Source organism: Oncorhynchus clarkii, chromosome 20, assembly GCF_045791955.1.
Source record: "Oncorhynchus clarkii lewisi isolate Uvic-CL-2024 chromosome 20, UVic_Ocla_1.0, whole genome shotgun sequence".
NCBI classification, from domain to species: domain Eukaryota; kingdom Metazoa; phylum Chordata; class Actinopteri; order Salmoniformes; family Salmonidae; genus Oncorhynchus; species Oncorhynchus clarkii.
In genome coordinates, this window is record NC_092166.1 from 7376140 (window position 1) to 7398919 (window position 22780).

General features: G+C 43.9%; 1 protein-coding gene across 1 annotated transcript; it reads left to right on the forward strand.

Annotated features, from left to right (window-relative positions):
- The first annotated feature begins 442 nt into the window (after window positions 1–442).
- On the forward strand, window positions 443–22541 carry LOC139375813 (uncharacterized). Its single transcript, XM_071117691.1, has 12 exons — window positions 443–538; window positions 571–699; window positions 6073–6985; window positions 7401–7716; window positions 9966–10153; window positions 10255–10403; window positions 13617–13833; window positions 16601–16760; window positions 16873–16964; window positions 18633–19257; window positions 19546–19660; window positions 20054–22541. Exons 3-12 carry the CDS (start codon window positions 6115–6117, stop codon window positions 20138–20140), a joined length of 2820 nt encoding a protein of 939 aa, XP_070973792.1. The 5' UTR covers window positions 443–538; window positions 571–699; window positions 6073–6114; the 3' UTR covers window positions 20141–22541.
- Window positions 22542–22780: the final 239 nt, after the last annotated feature.

Below are 22780 nucleotides of genomic sequence, written 5' to 3' on the forward strand. Positions count from 1 at the left end.
ACCAATCCAAATAAAGGATAGGCGGGAGCTAGACAGCCCACTGGGCAACTTTGTGGACAACGACTCCCATTGTTAGGGCGGAGAGACATGCACATCTTGTCAGTATTTCCATTATCTTTGCTGTAATGAACCAAATGTTGGCATTAGCCGTCAACAGAAGAAGAAGACCAACAAAGTTGCATGCTGGGAAGATGGCCGACACCAGTGCGGCTAGTGAAGAATGAGAGGACGAGAAACCGAATACAGTTCTTGCGGCAAATGTCATCAATCGTTTTAGAACGATTTCCGGTGTAGGTGCGTCCGAGCTACCAGGGAAAATAATATATTGTGTCAGTGTGAATAAGTCAAACGCATTGTCAATAACACCAACCCATATCCGCTCCTGGATAGAGAGGACAGAGCGAGGCGAATTGAAACCTAGGTCAAGACAGTTTGCAAAAAACGGTGTCATTGCAATGGACGTCCATGACCAAAAAATTACAGTATTCCACGATTAACTAGCTAATTTAAATTTGGTAAATTAGTTAAAATGGTCAACCGATATAGTGAACGTTTTAATTGACGGGCTGGCTGTCACTCCTATGTTTCGCTTAACTTCTTGGGAGTGTCACGGTCAGATGACAGACTGACTGTCATTGCTCCCAGTGAGATACTCAACGGCAACACCCATCTGGATATTCCTCTTGCGTTGACAAACATGTAAGTACATGTTCGTGATTGTCATTGTAGCTAACTTGTTTACCATATTAATACCATTGCTTTTTTTTATATGATGGTTAGGTAGCAGGGCCAGCTGACGCCTTGTAGCCGTCCTAGTTAACTATCCTTACTATCTGAAATGTCCCCCGGCCCTTAGACACTTGTTGCCAATGGCAGATTTTCCCTGTTAGTAGTAGTTAGTGTTGCAAGTATCAGTGGAAATGTGATGTAGCTAACTAAATTTGAATGATTTACACATTTCACTGGTGTAACCCGTTCTAGTCGCCGCATGTGATAAATGCAATTTGACTCTGATTTGTTAGATTTGCAGCCTTAGACATTTAGCGTCCTACTGCTAACTAGTTAGCTACATATACTGTAGCTAACAAGTTGACTAAAACATGCTAGATATCCTACGCTTAGATTTTTTGCGGACATTTATGCTTTGATTTCTGGATAGGGTGTTTTTCAGGATAGCTCAACTAACAATGGCATTAGTAGTTAGTTGAGGAAAATCGTCAAAGGTTGAGTGGGAACGTTCCTTATGCTGTAGGGCAAATTTGGTTAGTTACCTGTTCAAATTTACTTCAGGGGGAGGTTGGGTATACGAATGGGATTTTTTTTTTTTTACTGACTCAGTATGTGTACTCAACATTACTGCAATGTAACTGAATACTCTATTCTAGGCCCAACTAAAGAGACTGCCCTGTCAACATGTTTAATGATCAGCTATAAAATCTGTGTATTTGGACGTGGCATACTTTTAGGATTAAGGCTACCTCCAGAAATATTAGTAGTGCTTGCCTATGACAGATTATAAAGCTGACAGTTTGTCTCTCGTTGACCAATGAGTGAACACAAGACTGCTGAACAGCTAATCAAATGGCTAACTTGACTGTTGACCCACCCCCTCTGTTTTTACACTGCTGCTACTTGCTGTGTATTTATGCATAAATCACTTTACCCCTACCTACTTGTACATATCACCTCAACTAACCTATATCCCCTTACATTGACTTGGTACTATTTAGCCTTCTTGGTTAAGGGCTTATAAGTAAGCATTTCACGGTAAGGTCTACATCTGATGTATTCGGCGCATGTGACATAACATTGAGATTTTATTGACTGTGGCCTACATTTTCACGCTACGAAACATTTAACAAACATGTCTAGTTGGTGTGGTGGTTACACCAATCAGGTGTACACAAACACATTTTCAGAATGGTTCTTGAGGTCTCCCCTCCCTTATCCCCATTCTTTGTTTTAGAGGGATTCACCCTCTCCCCCTCTAGCTGCAGGCTACCTGTGACCTGTTGTGAGTGCAGAGTCTGCAGACTAGTCTATGGTCAATAGAATTAGTCTTAGCCCACAGCCTAGTCCTTCACTGTCTGAGTTGGACGGTTTATCGTTGTACTCCCATGTGTGAATCCCAAATGGCACCCTATTCTGTGTTTCCCTGGTCAAAAGAAGTACACTACATAAAGAAAAGGGGGGCCATTTGGGACAGATCCCATAACTCACCTAATTTTATCAGTGAAGCTTCCCATATCAGACTAAACTCAGTCTGACCTCATTATTGCAATGGAAAAATGGTAGATGTTACAGGTTTAGTTTTTTTCTGTTTATGTTGAGGTTGGACCTTTATCATGTATAGCACATGGGCAGTCATCTCGTTAGTCAGTATGTGTTACACCTGTGCTGGCTTGTCCATCTCATTAGTCGGAAGGTGTTTCACCTGAGCTGGCCCAGGTGCTATTTAAGTGGCTGGCCAAGTGCTCCAGTTGTATTGAGAGATGTGGAGGGTCAACACCTTTTTAGTTGGTGTGCCCTATTTGAGTTCTAGGAAAAAAAAACATTCCTTTGTCTGCTCATCCCTGTTTTTGTTTTGCTCAACTTTTTGATTTTCTTCCTGTCTAATTTTGGTGTGTTTTCTTTTGTTTTGCCTCTTGGGAAAATGTTGTGGGTGTCTTTTCAAAGCAAATTGGTCACATACCCATATTTATCAGATGTTATTACGGGTGTAGCGAAATCTAACAATTTACAACAATACACACTAGGGATGCACGATATATCGGTTAACATATTGGAATCAGCTGAAATTAGCTAAAAAAATGCCAACATTGGTATCAGCCGATGTCTAGTTTAACGCCCCGATGTGCAAAACCGATGTTAAGGCTGACGTGCATACCTATATAACGCAGGTACATTATACAATGACGCCACGTAACATTTTGCTCTATACGTGCAACAGCGTTCTCAAACTAGCCCCCAATGTCTGCTGTGTGGATCGAACAGTCATTTGAAAGAGTAACAATATTTCAGCGAGACGACTCAAAGGTGAAATCCATTAAAGACCATATAATTGAATTCATTGCCCTTGACAATCAACTGTTCTCTGTTGTGGGTGACGTTGGCTTTCGCCCGACTGGTCGAGCACCGGTACACACTACCAAGTGCGTTATTTTTCAGATGTTTCCCTACCATAGTTGCACAGTAATAGCGTCACTGCTATTAGCTTCACCACATACATACTATGGAACGCCGTTTGTCTTTGCATGTCAAAAAAGATAGAGTAACACTGTCAAAGTTGTACAAAAAAGTCTGAAAACAAACAAACACCGGCCACGAACGATGTGTTTACAATACCGCGTTGGTAATAAAGTATAATTTGTTTGACTGCAACTTCTGGGGTAGCTAGCTAGCTTTAGCTTGGTACTTAGCTAGCACCAATACAACCAGCCTGAAAACAATGACCAGTAAACCTGCAGTCATTTTCATTATTTTTTAGCAATGATTTAAGAATCCTTGTAAGTAATTAGCTAAGTTGCCACTTGTTGTTCGCCTATTGAAATTTTAACTTCAGTTCATGAATATAGCTAGTCAGCAATTTAACCCTGTTGCCCAAACGTTATAAGCAGCCAGCTAGCTTCGTCTGGCTCGTGAGGCTCAACCGTAAAACGGTATGTACACATTTATTAAAGTGACCAGTGATTCCATAGCTGTGTTCAAAAACCCATACTAACATGTAGAACAAAAGAGGAAGGGAAGCGTTGCTAAGGTACACAATAGTAGATTTTGGTAGACAGAAGGTGCTCTTTTAAAAAAAAAAAAAGGGGTAAGTAAATTGGTTATCAAAAAGAAGGACCAAGGCACTCTTCGTATAATACATTTAAATGCCTTTATTTCTATGGCATGTTCATTGGACATTTTTTTTCATTGAATAAAGTCATTTTTATTTTTATTAATTATATGAAGTGCCTTGGGCCACCTTTCTTTTTGATAACCCATACTGTATACTACATACTTAATGAGTGTATATACTATTAGTTCATTTTAGTAAACTGTAAACGAACGGTATCGTTTTATTTGCGCGTACCAGAGCTTTACCTGTCTACTGGAAGTTGATGTTGTTGCTATGCAACCTCTTGCTAGTTTGTTAGCATAACAAATGACTAGCTACACATTTTACGATTTTCGTTGTGTTCGTAAATTCTGATCGCTTCGCTCTCGGCGAGTTCAGAACGCACTCTGGCTGAGGAGTAGGGTTGATCCGAGGTGTTCTGACCTTACAACAGCTTGGGTGCTTGACTGCCAACTGGCTAACGTCGGCTAGTTACTTCCGGACACATGAGAGAACACCTCACTCTGACCATTCTACTCACCCTAGCAGAGCTGGTTAGGCTGTTTTCATGTTTTTCAGATCGTTGGTGACTAACTGTGCTGCTGGCAACAATTTAATGAAGTCTTTTTGGGGGGGGGGAGTGTATACTGACACAGGCCATATTCAACAGGTGTTGAGCGTTTGTAAATTCACAAGTTACTCTGCACTCTGAAATAGAAGTAGTTAGCCAGAATTAACAACGTCCATTTGAGAACGCACTAAAGAATGACGTGAATAATCTAGTCGAGAGAATTATCTTGGGGAGGTCATACGGTCGGCATTTGATTGTGAGGTATTCTAGGTCGGGTGAACAAAAGGTCTCTAGTTCCTGTACATTATCACATTCACACCATGAGTAGTTAATCATGAAACGTACACCATCGCCTTTCTTCTTCTTCTTCCCGGAGAGTTCTTTATTCTTGTCTGCACTATTTACTGAACCCAGCTGGTTGCATGGCCGGGGACAGTATATCCAGAGAGAGCCACGATTCCGTGAAACGGAGAATGTTACTGTCCCTGATGTCTCTGTGGAAGGAGATCCTTACCCTGAGCTCTACTTTAATGGGACTGAACATTTGCGAGTAAATTACTCTGAAGCGGTGGATGTTGTGCACGCCTCCTGAGATGGACTAATGTCCACTCCGATTACCTCTTCTCCGCTGGCGGTGTCTTGGAGCAGCCTCTGGGTTAAGTTCAATTGCCCTGCGGGGGGGTACGAACAAAGGATCTAATTCAGTTCCACTTGTTGCTTTCAGTGGACACCCTCACGAGTGTCTCAGAACCCCTCCTAAAAACCCACCCGTTTTGATTGTTGTCAGTGACTGTTTGCGACATTATTTGTTTTTCTTGCTGGGAAATGTGTGTTCGTCCGGGATTTAGTTTTCCATGAGTATGGTAGTTGCTCTAGTCACCTAATCTGAAGCTCTGCTGTGCCAAGATATTCAAAATACACTTTTGTGGTAGTCACTGACATCCACCCTGAGAGGTTATTAGATTTTGTGGAATAGTTTTGAAAGTTGCATGAACACACAGGCTAATACAAATAAAGCCGTGGACTTTACGTTGGAAGCATTTGTGGAAAACCCTACTTGTGTGAGATGCTAGATTTAATGTACAAAAGCAAATCCGCTCGTCATTGCAAAGCATTATGACATCTGGCCATCCGAATGCAGTAGTCAGACTTGATCGGTACTGCTTTGGAGGAGGAGGAAATCCTTCCCGGACAGAGCGAGAGAGGCTGATGGAAAAGGGCGCTACCTTTGTTAAGTGGGGTGAATCCCGTAAAGTAAAGGCAAAATGGGAGCAACAGGGAAAGACAAGATGAGTGTGCAGCCAAACATGAAGAACGTGAACATGCCATCTGATGAAGAGACCGAGTTCTTCCAGATCTATGAATCCAGTCAGGCCATCCTGACACGCTCAACTGAGTTTGATCTTGGTGTGAACAGCCTTCAAGGAAGGTTTTCATCTCAATGTAGCCTATTTGTTTTCATTAATGTCTTGTTTCCTGTGCTGTGTTTGAATAATTTACGTGATGTCACTGTACTGCTTTGCACTTGTGTGTGTGTGTGTGTGTGTGTGTGTGTGTGTGTGTGTGTGTGTGTGTGTGCGCACAATGGGAATCTCCAGGGATTCTCACACAGATTCTCATTTGGAATGTGTGTTTTGTTTAGTAAATTCTTTCCCTTTCCTCCCTTCCTCTCTCCCTGTAGGTGTAGTCTGCATTGCCTCAGCGGTGTACTAGCCTGTGTAGTATGCTGTGGCTGTCCTCCAGCCCAGGCCTCCTGAGCTGCGAAAGCATAATCCCTTCGCCCCTCTGCCAGCGACACGCCTGCCGCCTTAGCGCCTTCGCTCTCGCCCTCGCCGGCATGTACACAACCCGCCTGTACAGCGCAGTAGGTGGTGGTGGAGGAGGAAAGCCTGGACGCCGGCCGGGCCTGGGGGGTGGAGGTCTGCCCATGCTGGATAACCACCCCCACCACCACCCTCTCCCACCACACCAACATCCCCACCACGTGCCTCCTCCACCTCCCAGCTACCCGCCCATCTACCAGGGGCGCCCTGACCCTCACCGGGGGCCCCACTTTCACAGTCACCACCACCACCAACACTACCATCCCCACCCACACCTGGCCCTGCCTCCACCCCTCCCCCCGCATCCCCACTACCAGACACACGCCCACCTGCACCACCACAGCACTGTTGGCGCCGCCGGCAACAACAAGAAGAAGACGTGGAACTTCATCCATGAGAAGATGAGCTACGACACCTTCTTCACCATGAAGAGGCTGATCGAACGCTCGCGGAGAGCGGACGAGGTGCTGCGCTGGGTGACGCAGAACCCAGGCAAGATTTCACACAACCATTACCCCATCGCACTGCAGAAGATCGGCCAGCTACTACAGGCCGGGGCTGGGGTTGGAGGAGGAGGGGGCGGCGGAGGTGGCTCGGATGCAGCCCTGGTTCCCTCTCCCGGAGTCGGTGGAGGTGAAAGAGTGGAGAATGAAGGTCGACAGATCTTGGAGCACCAGGACTTCCAGACGCTGTGCGACTCCATCGTGAGGGACTGTGCCAAGTTTGACAACTTCAGCATTGTCAACTGCCTGTACGCTGTGGCAGCATTAGGTGAGTCTAGGTGATCAGTGGCAGCATTAGGTGAGTCTCTGTGATATGTGGCTGCACTAAGTGATCTATGGCTGAGCTAGGTGAGTCTAGGTGATCGCATGGAGGCAGCTCTGTTTCCCATACTTGGATTTGTTGGGAGTGTGAAAGCGATCTTTTTCATATTGCTAGTGTATGATCAGCAGGTGTTTTTAGTACAATGTATTTTATATTATGTAAGATATGTGAACATTGTGAAATGGCATCTACTTCTTTATACGTGTATTCACTTGGTATCGAATATAGATATGAAAATAATTTGTGTACATATAAAAAAAAAACTGAATGCACTTGTCTGGAATATTAAACAGACTTACATTACTTGAAAAATAAATAAATGAAGTCAAATAAACCCTAAACCTCCCGCCTCCTCCCCCAGGCCTTCCCAGCGACTCGCGGGTAGTGCAGGTGCTGGAGGCTGAGTCCCAATCACGACTGGGCCAGTTTAACCAGAAGGACGTGTCCATGGTGTTCAGCTCCAGCATGAAGCTGCACCCCAGCAGCCAGCACCCGCTCACCGAGGCCTGCCTGGCGGGCTTGGAGAAGAACCTGGAGCGGGAGCGTCACCCGCAGACCCTCTTCCTGCTGCTCTCCTACTACCGCCTCAAGTGGCGCTCGCTGCAATCCAGCGACGCTGCAACGGCCGAGATCGTGGCCAATATACCACCCAACCCGGAACAGCTCCTGGCCAACAGGTACGGTTGGGATGACGGTTGATTACCCATTCATGGTAAAATAGACAAATGTTTTCTTGTTTGTAAGAGGCCATCCAAGTAGAGGAAATGTTTTCAAAAATAACATTAGTATTCTTATTGCCACATGCCTTAGAGGTACTACCTCTGTTTTAAAACCTTTTATCCCATGTTTGTTTACTGAACACAATCTAGGTGTGATCTGTTCCTGAGTGTAATTTTAAATGTCAGTTATTATGATGAAAGCAGTGATGGCGATACTTTAGTACACTGAACAAAAATATAAATGCAACGATTTCAAAGAATTGAGTGAGTTACATTTCATTAAGGAAATCAGTCAAATTGAAAATACATTTTATTAGGCCCTATGGATTTCACATAACTGGGAATATAGATATTAATCTGTTGGTCGCAGATACCCTTTAAAAAATAAATTTAAAAAAAGTAGGGGTGTGGAGCAAAAAAAACAGTCAATATCTGGTGTGATTTTTACCATTTTTACCTCATGCAGCGTGACGCATCTCATTCTCATGCTGTTGATTGTGGCCTGTGGAATGTTTTCCCGCTCCTCTTCAATGACTGTGCGTAGTTGCTGGATATTAGCGGGAACTGGAACACGCTGTCGATCAAGAGCATCCAAAACATGCTCAATGTTGTGACATGTCTGAGTGTGCAGGCCATGGAAAAACTGGGACATTTTCAGCCTCAAGGGATTGGGTACAGATCTTTGCGTCATGGGGCTGTGCGTTATCATGCTGAAAAGTGACGTGATAAATGCGAATGAATGGCACGACAATGGGCCTCAGGATCTCGTCAAAATATCAGCCCATTCAAATTGCCATCGATAAAATAAAATGTAATTTGTTCATTGTCTGTAGTTTATGCCTGCCCATACCATAACCCCACCGCCACCATGGAGCACTCTGTTCACAACGTTGACATCAGAACCACTTGCCCGGTACAATTGAAACGGGGATTCATCTGTGAAGAACATATTTCTCCAGCGTGCCTGTGGCCATCAAAGGTGAGCATTTGCCCACTGAAGTTCGTTACGACGCCAAACTGCAGTCAGGTCAAGACCCTGGTGAGGACGACGTGCACGCAGATGAGCTTCCCTGAGACGGTTTCTGACACTTTGTACAGAACCTCTTCAGTTGTGCAAAACCCACAGTTTCATCAGTTCCTGTGTGCAGTTGTGAAGCCGGTTTGACGTACTGCCAAGTTCTCAAACTACAGTGCCTTCGGAAAGTATTCAGACCACAACGCTTTTTCCACATTTTGTTACGTTACGTTTATTCTAAAATTGATTACATTGTTTTTTCCCTCATCAATCTACACACATTACCCCATAATGACATCACATTACCCCATAATGACATCACAATACCCCATAATGACGAAGCAAAAACTGTTTAAAAAAAAAGTTTGCTAATTTTTTACAAATCATAAACTGATATCACATTTACACAAGTATTCAGACCTTTTACTCAGTACTTTGTTGAAGCACCTTTGGCAGCGATTACAGCCTTGTGTCTTCTTGGGTCTGTCGCTACAAGCTTGGCACACCTGTATTTGGGGAGTTTCTCATATTCTTCTCTGCAGATCCTCAATCTCTGTCAGGTTGAATGGGGAGTGTCGCTGCACAGCTATTTTCAGGTCTCCAGAGATGTTCGATTGGGTTCAAGTCCGGGTTCTGGCTGGGCCACTCAAGAACATTCAGAGAGTTGTCCCAAAGCCACTCCTGCATTGTCTTTGCTGTGTGGAGCAGGTTTTCATCTAGGATCTCTGTACTTTGCTCCGTTCATCTTTGCCTCGATCCTGACATCTCCCAGTCCCTGCCGCTGAAAAACATCCCCACAGCATGATACTGCCACCACCATGCTTCACAGTAGGGATCTTGCCAGGGGTTTCCTCCAGACGTGACGCTTGGCATTCAGGCTAATGCATTCCATCTTGGTTTCATCAGACCAGAGAATTTGGTTTCTCATGGTCTGATAGTCTTTAGGTGCCTTTTGGTGAACTCAAAGTGGACTGTCATGTGCCTTTGGTAAATGAGAAATGCTCACAGGGACATGAACACATTTGTGCCAAAAAATGTAGAGAAATTAGCTTTCTGTGCGTATGTAACATTTCAGGGATCTTGTATTTCAGCTCATGAAACATGGGACCAACACTTTACATGTTGCGTTTATATTTTTGTTTAGTATAATTAGTATCACGATACTTGGTAATATCGCACAACCTACCAACAGGAAGATCCTCCGACTGGTCAAGCACACACTGGCTAGCGTAAGTGGAGTGCGCGACCAGGAGATGGCGCTGCTGGACGAGATGCTGGCTACTTGCGTACGCGAGGCTAGTAACAAGAGCCTGGAGATCATCTTCAGCTCCCACCTATTCTACCAGAACAGACAGGAGAGGTTTGTGTGCAGCCTGGCTGGTGAGTTTTCCTCTCCTCTGCCATTCTCTGACAGCTGTTTTAATCTGTCGATTTCTCCATCTTTCTATCATTCCCAAGATAACCTGGTCTTTTACTAATAGAGGAGCTGCCTAAAAAAGTGGACAGCATAACCCCATACACCATGGCCCTCATTGCCAAATACATCGCCCGCCACCGGCTCAGAGAGACTCGACTCCTCGACACCATCGCTGATTTCCTGGTCAAGAAGGGAGAATACCTGGATAGCAAGGTAAGGTGAAAAAAATCTCTGTCTTATGTTTAAACAGCTGTTGAGCGACTCAGGTACACTGTTTGTTGGTTATTATTGGGCTGTATGAGGGCTTATTACACCTGAAATAAAGTGTTGTTTATTTACACACGTTATGGGTTCTTATACCATGGCATTGTTGAATTCTTGTTTCTGATTGGTTTGAAAGGCATTCTAGAGTGTAAAGGGTGGCCACTACTCCATAGTAGAAGCTATCACTAACCAGGTTTCCATCCAACCTTTTTTTATGCGAGAAAGTACATGTTGGATAAAAAAAATGTCACTAAAGACCTGATTGAAACAAAACAAAATATGTTAGACACGGCGGTCTTTTTGTATCGATAAAATTAATTGTGGTGTAAACTGTATGCACAAATATTGATATACTACCATCATATCGAAGTCAACTTGGGAGTTATGTGATGATATGCTGTGTGGCCCTCCCCCTACGACTCGGGAAAGCATGCAGTTAGCTAGCTGTAGCCTATGCTTCTAGTACTAGATTTATTCTCTAATCCTTTGATTGGGTGGACATGTCAGTTCATGATGCAAGAGCTCTGATAGGTTAGAGGACATCCTCCGGAAGTTGTCATAATTACTGTGTAAGTCTATTGAAGGGGGTGAGAACCATGAGCCTCCAAGGTTTTGTATTGTAGTCTGTGTACCCAGAGGAGGATGGAAGCTAGCTGTTCTCGGGCTGCACCATGGTGCTACCCCACAGAGTGCTGTTGAGGCTACTGTAGACCTTCATTGCAAAACAGTGTGTTTTAATATATTATTGGGTGACGTGAATGTATTTAGTATAGTTTTATCTAAACTTTCACTATGTTTCTGAAGTTCACTGAGGAGGATGGTCCTCCCTTTCCTCCTCTGAGGATCCTCCACTGGTACAAAGACCAGAGTGGGCCCATACATTTTTTAATTTCACCTTTATTTAACTAGGCAAGTCAGTTAAGAACCTATTCTTATTTACAATGACGGCCTACAAAAAGGCAAAAGGAATCCTGCAGGGATGGGGGCTGGTATTAAAAATAAATTAAATAAAAATATTGGACAAAACGCATCACGACGAGAGACAACACTACATAGAGAGAAACCTAAGACGACAACACAGCACGGTAGCAACACAACATGGTAGCGGCACATGACAACACAGCATGGTAGCAACACAACATGGTAGCGACACATGACAACACAGCACGGTAGCAACACAACATGGTAGCGACACATGACAACACAGCATGGTAGCAACACAACATGGTAGCGACACATGACAACACAGCATGGTAGCGACACATGACAACACAGCATGGTAGCGACACATGACAACACAGCATGGTAGCGACACATGACAACACAACATGGTAGCGACACATGACAACACAGCATGGTAGCAACACAACATGGTAGCGACACATGACAACACAGCACGGTAGCAACACAACATGGTAGCGACACATGACAACACAGCATGGTAGCGACACATGACAACACAGCATGGTAGCGACACACGACAACACAGCATGGTAGCGACACATGACAACACATCATGGTAGCAACACAACATGGTAGCGACACATGACAACACAGCATGGTAGCGACACATGACAACACAGCATGGTAGCAACACAACATGGTAGCGACACATGACAACACAGCATGGTAGCGACACATGACAACACAGCACGGTAGCAACACAACACGGTAGCAACACAACATGGTAGCGACACATGACAACACAGCATGGTAGCGACACATGACAACACAGCACGGTAGCAACACAACATGGTAGCAACACATGACAACACAGCACGGTAGCAACACAGCATGGTAGCGACACATGACAACACAGCATGGTAGCAACACAACATGGTAGCGACACATGACAACACAGCATGGTAGCAACACAGCATGGTAGCGACACATGACAACACAGCACGGTAGCAACACAACATGGTAGCGACACATGACAACACAGCATGGTAGCAACACAACATGGTAGCGACACATGACAACACAGCATGGTAGCGACACATGACAACACAGCATGGTAGCGACACATGACAACACAGCATGGTAGCGACACATGACAACACAACATGGTAGCGACACATGACAACACAGCATGGTAGCAACACAACATGGTAGCGACACATGACAACACAGCACGGTAGCAACACAACATGGTAGCGACACATGACAACACAGCATGGTAGCGACACATGACAACACAGCATGGTAGCGACACACGACAACACAGCATGGTAGCGACACATGACAACACATCATGGTAGCAACACAACATGGTAGCGACACATGACAACACAGCATGGTAGCGACACATGACAACACAGCATGGTAGCAACACAACATGGTAGCGACACATGACAACACAGCATGGTAGCGACACATGACAACACAGCACGGTAGCAACACAACACGGTAGCGACACATGACAACACAGCATGGTAGCGACACATGACAACACAGCACGGTAGCAACACAACATGGTAGCAACACATGACAACACAGCACGGTAGCAACACAGCATGGTAGCGACACATGACAACACAGCATGGTAGCAACACAACATGGTAGCGACACATGACAACACAGCATGGTAGCAACACAGCATGGTAGCGACACATGACAACACAGCATGGTAGCAACACAACATGGTAGCGACACATGACAACACAGCATGGTAGCGACACATGACAACACAGCATGGTAGCGACACATGACAACACAGCATGGTAGCGACACCACGTGACTACAACATGGCAGCAGCACAAATCAGGGTACAAACATTATTGGGCCCAGACAACAGCACAAAGGGCAAGAAGGTAGAGACAACAATACATCATGCAACGCAGCCACAACTGTCAGTAAGAGTGTCCACGATTTGAGTCTTTAAAATTTATACGGCAGCATTTTTTTTTGGGGTGCCAAAACAATCAGTAGAGTTGCCAATGCAACAGAAACCCCCCAGCAGGTGGGAATTTTTTATGTGCACTACGTTGTCACGCACAGCTTATTATCTGCATCATGTCAATTTGGTGGAAACGCATCTCTGGTGGGAAAATTATATGGGTTTGATTGAAGCAGTTATCGCGCGCGATACTTAGTAGTTAGTATCATAATGCTTGGTAATATCACGATAATGGGTTTCTCTCTTTTTTTTTTCTCCACAAGGTAATCCAAAAGCTTGTGTTCCCCTTCAGCCGGATGAGCTACCGGCCGTCCAACGAGGTCCAGTTCTTCTCCAAGCTGGAAGTGGTGCTGGAGCTAAAGGCCCTGAGCTCCCCGCTAGCCACAGTCAACATCCTCATGTCCCTGTTCCAGCTGGGCCACTTCCCTGGCCTGGTGCTGCACAAGGTCTTCTCCACCGCCTTCATCAGCAACGTCACCAGTAAGTGGGGAGACGCACACAGCGATCAAGCAACATCAAAGAGCAGCTATGTTTCATTAGTTTTTTTCGACTGGCCCCTTTCAGTAGACACAATAAAACCTCAAGCCAAATAAATAACTAAGGAGTATGTTTACATGTGTTCAATAATACGATTATTTTGAATATTCAGATTAAGATAATAATAGTTTGATTTAATATGTTTTCATGCTTTTCAAGAAAATGATTTCCCTAAAAGTTTCCATGGACCCATCTGAGATCAGGCTACCTAATGGCACTCTGATGAATGCAGAAAATCACCAATCAAAATAAACGTTTGGGAAGTATATTTGGTTATGAGTTGGGACACAGCATTTGTATGTGAACAATTTCTAATGTGCAAACTTTGACATTTTCCATACTCGCTTCACTAGCGCAAAAGATGGAGCCTCGTGCTGGTCCCGCTAGCTTATGAACAGAACAAATACACAGCTGGTACTCTGATTTTAAATATATTTATTTTTTTACAATACTTCATCAACAACAAAAAATCTAATATCTAGATGTTTTAATCGATGTATGCTTACTTCGATTATGACCGTACGCCGATTTAAGATAAGCAGAGTACTGTTTACATGACTAATTAAAGAACAGTCTGGCCTTTGGCTATGTACTCTTAGAATCTCCCTCAGAGCCTGAGTCTTATCTAGGTGTTTGCCTTTCTAGGGAGTTTTTTTCCCTAGCCACGGTGCTTCTACATCTGCTTTGCTTACTGTTTGCGTTTTTAGGCTGGGTTTCTGTATATCACTTGGTGACATCTGCTGATATAAATGTATGTATACAGTGCCTTCAGAAAGTATTCAGACCCCTTGACTTTTTCCACATTTTGTTACGTTACAGCCTAAAATGGATTGAATAAAAACAATTCCTCAGCAATCAACACACAATACCCCATTTTTAATTTTAGCAAATGGAATAAAAAAAATGAACATACCTTATTTACATAAGTAGTGCAATGAGACTTGAAATTGAGCTCATGTGCATCCTGTTTCCATTGATCATCCTTGAGCTGTGTCTACAAGTTGATTGGAGTCCACCGGTGGTAAATTCAATTGATTGGACATGATTTGGAAAGGCACATACCTGTCTATATGAAGTCCCACAGTTGACATTGCATTTCAGAGTAAAAACCAAACCATGAGGTCGAAGGAATTGTTCGTAGCACTCCAAGACAGGATTGTGTTGAGGCACAGATCTGGGGAAGGGGTACCAAAACATTTCTGCAGCATTGAAGGTCCCCAAGACCACAGTGGCCTCCATCATTCTGAAATGGAAGAAGTTTGAGAGCTGGCCTTCCATCCAAACTGAGCAATTGGGGAGAAGTGCCTTGGTCAGGGATGTGACCAAGATCCCGATGGTCACTGACAGAGCTCTAGAGTTCCTCTGTGTAGATGGGAGAACCTTCCAGAAGGACAACCATCTCTTTGGCACTCCACCAGCACTCCAGGCCTTTATGGTGGCGTGGCCAGACAGAAGCCACTCCTCAGTAAAAGGCACATGACAGCCCACTTGAAGTTTGCCAAAAGGCACCTAAAGACTATCAGACCATGTGAAACGAGATGCTCTGGTCTGATGAAACCAAGATTGAACTCTTTGGCCTTAATGCCAGCGTCACAACCGGAGGAAACCTGGTGGCATCATGCTGTGGGGGATGTTTTACAGTAGCAGGGAGACTAGTCAGGATCGAGGCAAAGATGAACGGAGCAAAGTACAGCGAGATCCTTGATGAAAACCTGCTCCACACAGCCAAGACAATGCAGGAGTGGCTTTGGGACAAGTTTCTGAGTGTCCTTGTGTGGCCCAGACTTTAACCCAATCGAACATCTCTGGAGAGACCTGAAAATAGCTGTGCAGCGACGCTCCCAATCCAACCTGACAGGGCTTGAGAGGGTCTGCAGAGAAGAATGGGAGAAACTCCCCAAATACAGGTGTTGTGCCAAGCTTGTAGTGTCATACCCAAGAAGACTCGAGGCTTGTAATCGCTGCCAAAGGTGCTTCAACAAAATACTGCGTAAAGGGTCTGAATACTTATGTAAATGTGATATTTTAGTTTTTGATTTGTCATTATGGGGTATTGTGTGTAGATTGAGGGGGGGGAACAATGGAATCAATTTAGAATAAGGCTGTAACGTAACTAAATATGGAAAAAGTCTAGGTCTAAATGTATATATCAATCAATCAATCAATCAAATTTATTTTATATAGCCCTTCGTACATCGGCTGATATCTCAAAGTGCTGTACATAAACCCAGCCTAAAACCCCAAACAGCAAGCAATGCAGGTGTAGAAGCACGGCGGCTAGGAAAAACTCCCTAGAAAGGCCAAAACCTAGGAAGAAACCTAGAGAGGAACCAGGCTATGTGGGTTGGCCAGTCCTCTTCTGGCTGTGCCGGGTGGAGATTATAACAAAACATGGTCAAGATGTTCAAATGTTCATAGATGACCAGCATGGTCGAATAATAATAAGGCAGAATAGTTGAAACTGGAGCAGCAGCACAGTCAGGTGGACTGTGCTACATATGTACACACACATACATGCATACATACATATGTGTGTATATAATATATATTATACACACACACACATTTGATGCATGAAGTTGAATATTACCCCCACATACCTCAACTCACTCCGATGTGCTTCATTTTCACGTTTGGCGATTTTAGACCGTTGCTCATGTCCTTGTTTCCGTCGATTTTTTTTTATTGTCCCCCCCCCCCCCATTTGTAGACAGCCCTTACGCTCTGATCGTGCGTCGCTACCTGTCTCTGTTGGACGCGGCGGTGGAGCTGGAATTCAGGGACTACACCGGTCCACGGCTCCAGGACACGCACAAGGTGCTCATGTTTGACCACGCGCTGACCGCTGACGAGGTCAACCGCAAATACAGGTACGGTGATTGGTTGACTAACTGTTAGTTGTCATTCTATTTTTGAAAGTTTCCATTTATGTCTGCCTTTTTTCATTGCGAATTCCAGTGAATCTCAAAGTCTGTTTCACAGCTACAGGGGTCTTGTTGCTGAAGCCCTCAGACAGTTGGTTGGAGAGCATGGATACAAACAAGACGAGGTTCTGGCCCCTGGTTATTACACAGGTACACTGAATTTAACACACGCTCTGGTGTTTGTTCAAAGGCCACTCTTAAGACTGTTACTGAACACAATGGTGTATTTTTTTTAAATTCTGTAGTACTGTAACCTCCTTTGGGGTTGTACAATTACAGAAACCTGAGGACTATTAGGGGAAACATTTTTATTTAAGCAGGCAGTCAATGCTGAGACCACGATCTTTCGCAGATGAGGCTTGTGTGAACACATCGATGAACAACAATTACGCTCTACATATCTATACACACGGCAACACTCTACATGTCTATGGGCTCCCGAGTGGCGCAGCGGTCTAAGGCACTGCATCTTAGTGCAAGAAGCGTCACTACAGTCCCTGGTTTGAATCCAGGCTGTATCACAGTCCCATAGGGCAGCGCACAATTGGACCAGCGTCGTTCAGGTTTGGCCGGGGTAGGCCATCATTGTAAATAAGAATTTGATAACCGACTTCCCTAGTTCAATAAAATAATATCTATACACACTACACACGAAACAGGAAAAGCTAAACAATCATATGAAACGCATTGTTCAGTAAAAGGACCTCAAACATCTGCCTGAATTACCCAAGAGGCACCAACTCCACCAGCTTTTAAGGAGTTTTCCAGATCATTCTACATGAGACGAGCAAAAAAAAAAAAAAAAGCGAAAAGCAGATTGACCTAATTCGGTTGAGATTGAAGGGATCTATCTCCAGGGTTCGCCATCCCTGAGTTCGGGTCTGGTAACTTACCTCATTGTTAACCTTCAGACAGGTACGGTATGGCGGAAGTTTCTCCAAGATGGCTTTATTGATTAAAAAAAGACTTCAAAGAGGCCCAGCCTACTTTCTGATTAAATATGTAATGATGTGTACTCAGCCTATCGGCTGCAATAAAGAACAATGTGTCCAATGGCTTCAATAGAGTAGTAGCTACATTCATATAGACGATATCGCCATAGTCAATAACCAGAATTAATGTTGTCTGAAGGATTTAGATTTCTTCTCTTCTTTTTATTTTTTAAAAAATTTTTTTAACAAAGATTTACTGGATGTTGACGAAACTTACATCATGATTGAGGAAGTACATCCATTTCTCAATTGCCTGACAAGCTGCCAACCAGCAACAGTGTTTTTCAAGCCTTGGCCCAGGCCTAATTTCTCATAAGATCTGACAGTTCTATAGAGAACCAAGGATTAGTTATTTTTTTTTATTTTATTTTTTTACTCTTAAGTTGTTTTTAAAAGGAGTGTGTTTGTCTGCCAGAGAGATTATGAAAAATAGATTTGAACTGTTCTAGAGCTAATTCTGGGTCAGGCATACAGAGGATGGAGGAAAAAAAGCTTGTGGGTATTTTTTTATTTGACTTCTCTTCATAATTATACGATTACTGTCAAATGGATCTCCTGAGTGGCGCAGCGGTCTAAGACACTGCATCTCAGTGCTTGAGGTGTCACTACAGGCACCCTGGTTCAAATACAGGCTGTATCACAACCGGCCGTGATTGGGAGTACCATAGGGTGCGGTGTACAATAGGCTCACCGTCGTCTGGGTTTGGCTGGTGGCCGTCATTGTAAATAAGAATTTGTTTCCTAACAGACTTGCCTAGTTAAATAAAGGTTAAATAAATGAAAATGTTGCAACCCTAAACCTCTGTATATTCACAATCCTTTGTAGACTTCCTGCTGTGGATTGACAGCTCTGGCCAGGTTCTCCCTATCCAGGCAGGGGCCTCCCTAGGTGTTTCCCACAAAGCCCCAGAGGGATCCGTGGCTGTGACGGCCCTCGCCTCAGACTTTCAAAAGTTCTCCCCCTTCGCCCCACTAGAGGAAGGGGGGGACCAGCGACCCGTCGGAGTGGACGAGTCGGTGACCCTCCTGTCACACCACATGCAGCGCGGGGAAAACCCTGCCCTGGCCCAGAGGGCCGGCCCTAACGGCGGGGGCCCACTTGACTACAACACGTACTACACGCCTGCTGACTACTACTCCAGCCTGGCCAAGGAGCACTCTCTGGAGAGCCAGGACAGCTCCACGCTCAGCAGCCCTCCCTCTGACAGCCTAGCCCAGCCAATGGCCTCCGGGGTAGGGGGATCCACCACAGCTGCCCCGGTTTCTCTTTTCCAGTTCTCTATTGGGAAGATCCTGGAGGACGAGGGAGGGGTGCAGGTGGGGCCAGGTAATCATGGGCCCGACTGCGAGCTCCCTGTCTTCTATGAGGGGTTGGCCGGGGACGTGGGGCTGCACCCGGCCGATCGAACCGACACAGAGAGGGCAGTGGGGGACCAGCGACAAGTTAAGAGGTCAGTGCTGATGGGATCTGAAAGTTCTATAGAGAACCAAGGATTTGTAGTTAGTCATTTTTATACATACTACCCAACTACGAAGCGCTTGATTATGCTTCTTTGGTGGAGCAATGCTAGCTAGCAAATCACTTTCAGAAAGATGGTTTTGCTGGGAAAATCGTGACTCGTCTTCATGGCAGACACCGGTATTTGTCTACCATCTTTCGTGTGATCGCGGCATAAGTCATTTATTTCAAAATGAGAGAAATAACTATTTAATTGCGAAATACAATTTTCTTCTTTCAGAGTGGTCATGTCGGTGAATGACAAGTGGCACTACTGTCACAACTCTGAGGTGCTGGTGGGCTCCCGAGCCATGAGGGACCGTCATCTGTTGCTCCTGGGATATGTCATTCTGCAGGTGAGCCATTACCATCATACAACCACAAGAGGTTGGCGGCACCTTTTAATTGGGGAGGACGGACTTGTGGTAATGGCTGGAGCGGGATCAGTGGAATGGTATCCAATACATGAAACGCATGGTTTGATGCCATTCCGTTCGCTCCGTTCCAGACATTATTATGAGCCGTCCTCCCCTCAACTGCCTCCATTGCTAACAACCCTCATTTCAACCATCTTACAACCACATTTCAGTCTTCCCTTAAACTCCATTACAATCATCCATTTAAGCGGTAATTGGCACCAGGGACAACTAACGGTGCACTGTGCCAAAATAAGGTAGTACGTACCACTGTGTAGTTTAACTTTATCTCTCTCTGGGTTTTCTCTTATCCTCTTGTTTCCTCTTCCACAGCTGCCCTATCACGAGCTGGAGAAGCTGAATGGCATAGAGGAGGTGAAGCAGTACCTCCACAAAAAGATCCTGGAGGTCCCCTTATGACAACAAAAGACTTGAGTGTGCGTGTGTGTGTGTGTGCGCCATTGCGACAGGACAGGGGGTTGTTGGTGGGATTGGGAAAAGGGGGTGGTTTGGGGTAGAGAACAAACCCTGGTCAAAGTCTAAAACAATAGTTTTTTTTTGTTGTTGTTGCAATTTTGCTCTTGCATTCATCAAAATGGCGCCACGCTATTTGCAACGAGCCATATACCCAGTTGATGACATGTGTAGTATCATGTTGCCACGCTTGGTATCTTGTTATTGTCACTTCACAACCGTTCTTGACCATCTTGCCTACGGACTGTTCTTAGTGTATCACAGTAGCATGACAAAACAGTTGGGTTTTTCTTTTCTATAGTTGTAGTTTTAATCATGGCTTTGTGTGGGGGAATAAGAGGTTTATTATAATTATTATAGAGTCAAACAGAGATGACAATGTTCTGGTGTTTGGGGAGGGGAGGGGTAATTTTCTATTGTTTAACTCCAGTTGTAACGCATGACTGTTCATACAGGACGAACAAACGGGGCTTTCTTCATAGTGTTTTCTAATACTGGTGCACCGTATGTAGACTAATGGACTGTAGGATGTTAATGAGGGATGAACATTTTATAAACCTAGTTTAATGTGTTTATATATTTTTGAATGCTGGAACGGCTTTTCCTGTGTCCAGAACAAAGCAACGCGTGGTGGAAGTCCAACATCAACTTAGTCTCCCTCTTTGTTTTGTCTTTGGCACTTCACTTGTGACATTTTAATGAATGACTGTATTCAGAGAGGAGTTTGATTCCTCAAGTGAGTTTCCACCAACTGCATTGACAATGAAACAGGTTTTCCAGGAGGGAATTGCTAGATACCCAGGCCCTCATTTATCTCACTCAATTTTGGCGTACGTGGAGATAAATAGTTGCCCATGCAAATCCTACAAACTGTCACATGCATCATATACATATGTTTTCATTGATAAACTAGAGCCATACTATATTTGTGCTCGTGAACGAGCTTTGCAAACCCGCTTGGAAAATGCCCTCATTCACGGTAACAAAAACGGTATAATTTGGAGATGTAGGAACTGGGCCGTGATAGTTCCTGAAAGAAAAACGCAATGGCAAGTTGCATCACATTTCTGTAGAGATGTAGACCAAATCTGTTCATCTCTTGCAGTGACTTTTTCAAACTTTAAATGCTGTGGCCGTGCACTATGCAACATTGTCTATTTTGAGTCATTTTAAAAAGTCAATGTTTCAGCCCACACTTTAATGCAGAAGATGAATTGTTGTTCAATATTTTATTTTATCAATACATAGCGCTTTATATCTTCTGCCTCGGTGGCTCTGAGATTTAATAGGCTAAGATGTTGTGCTCCTACTGCACAGCATTACTGTAGCCTACCCATACTGTCAAATATTTTAAATAGGCTACCGGTTTATTTACTTTTGAGCATGCTCTGCTATTGAATGAGTGATGGATAAATGGTATCCTCATTAGTTATGCAGCAGGAATGAACCAGTTAAGTCAAAAGGAGAGCTGTAGGCCTAATATAATAAAAGTAAATTAACATATTAGGCTACATATGCTTCTCTGAGATCTCCTTACTAAATGCACCTGTGTTTTGTTTTAATATACCATTATAATTATTGTGCCTCAAAACCATCTCCATTTACCCCCATAAGAACAATGTGTGCAATACAGTTGATCAAGTACACATGGCCTGAGCTGTACTTGGGAGATACTCACACTTTCCCGCAAATTCAAATGTATTAAAAAATAAAAAGATATCTTTAAGGGGGAGAAAGTGGCGCATGCGTATTTGTGTGCATACACACATTTGATAAGAGGCCCCAGGTTAGTTTAAATGAGAGAATTTGATTGGAAGGTCTGGGTATTGCTATGAAAAAGACAAGGGGATAGTGTCTCTGAAAACCTTCTGTTTGTCCTATCAGTGGTATTTGAAATCGTACCCTGACCTAATTTCCGTTTGAATGAGGTGATTGTGTCATACAGTGAAACATTTCACAATACCACACAAATATGACTCCCATCAGCTTTGTACATGAATGACCCCAAACACTTGAACTGTGTAAGGTAAAGCAGAAATGGCTTATGTGATGTTAATCTACCCCAGTATTACTGGGAGCGTTGTCTCTTTGTTCTGTTTATGGAGCCTTCCAGATAGAGACCAGGGTAACTGAGTCACCTGTGTGTAATATATTAATGAATGCATTATCATTTGTAAGGATCCATAGGTTGTATAAATGTATTATGCACAGGTGGTTGAGTTAGTATTTATTTATTGGTATAATGCCGCTGGTACAGAGGATGTGTGTGTGTTTGGGGAAAGAAGGATGGGAAAATATTTTATTGAAATGTATGGAAAAATATTAAAAGAATGAAAAAAAAAAAAAAGCAACGTCTGTCGGGAAATATTTATGTAAGTTTAATTCACAGACAACAAAATGATCTGTATCAAGTCTTGAAATGGAAAGCTGTCAGTGATTTGAGTGAAATCACTGACAGAATTCAAAAGTGGCTTTACCTGCAATAGACCTCAAATCTTACGCAGACATTCTTCAGAAAGGGATACTTATCTAAATAGTTGTTCAACTTTAAGCAAAATACATACAGGTATTGGTGAATTGATTACA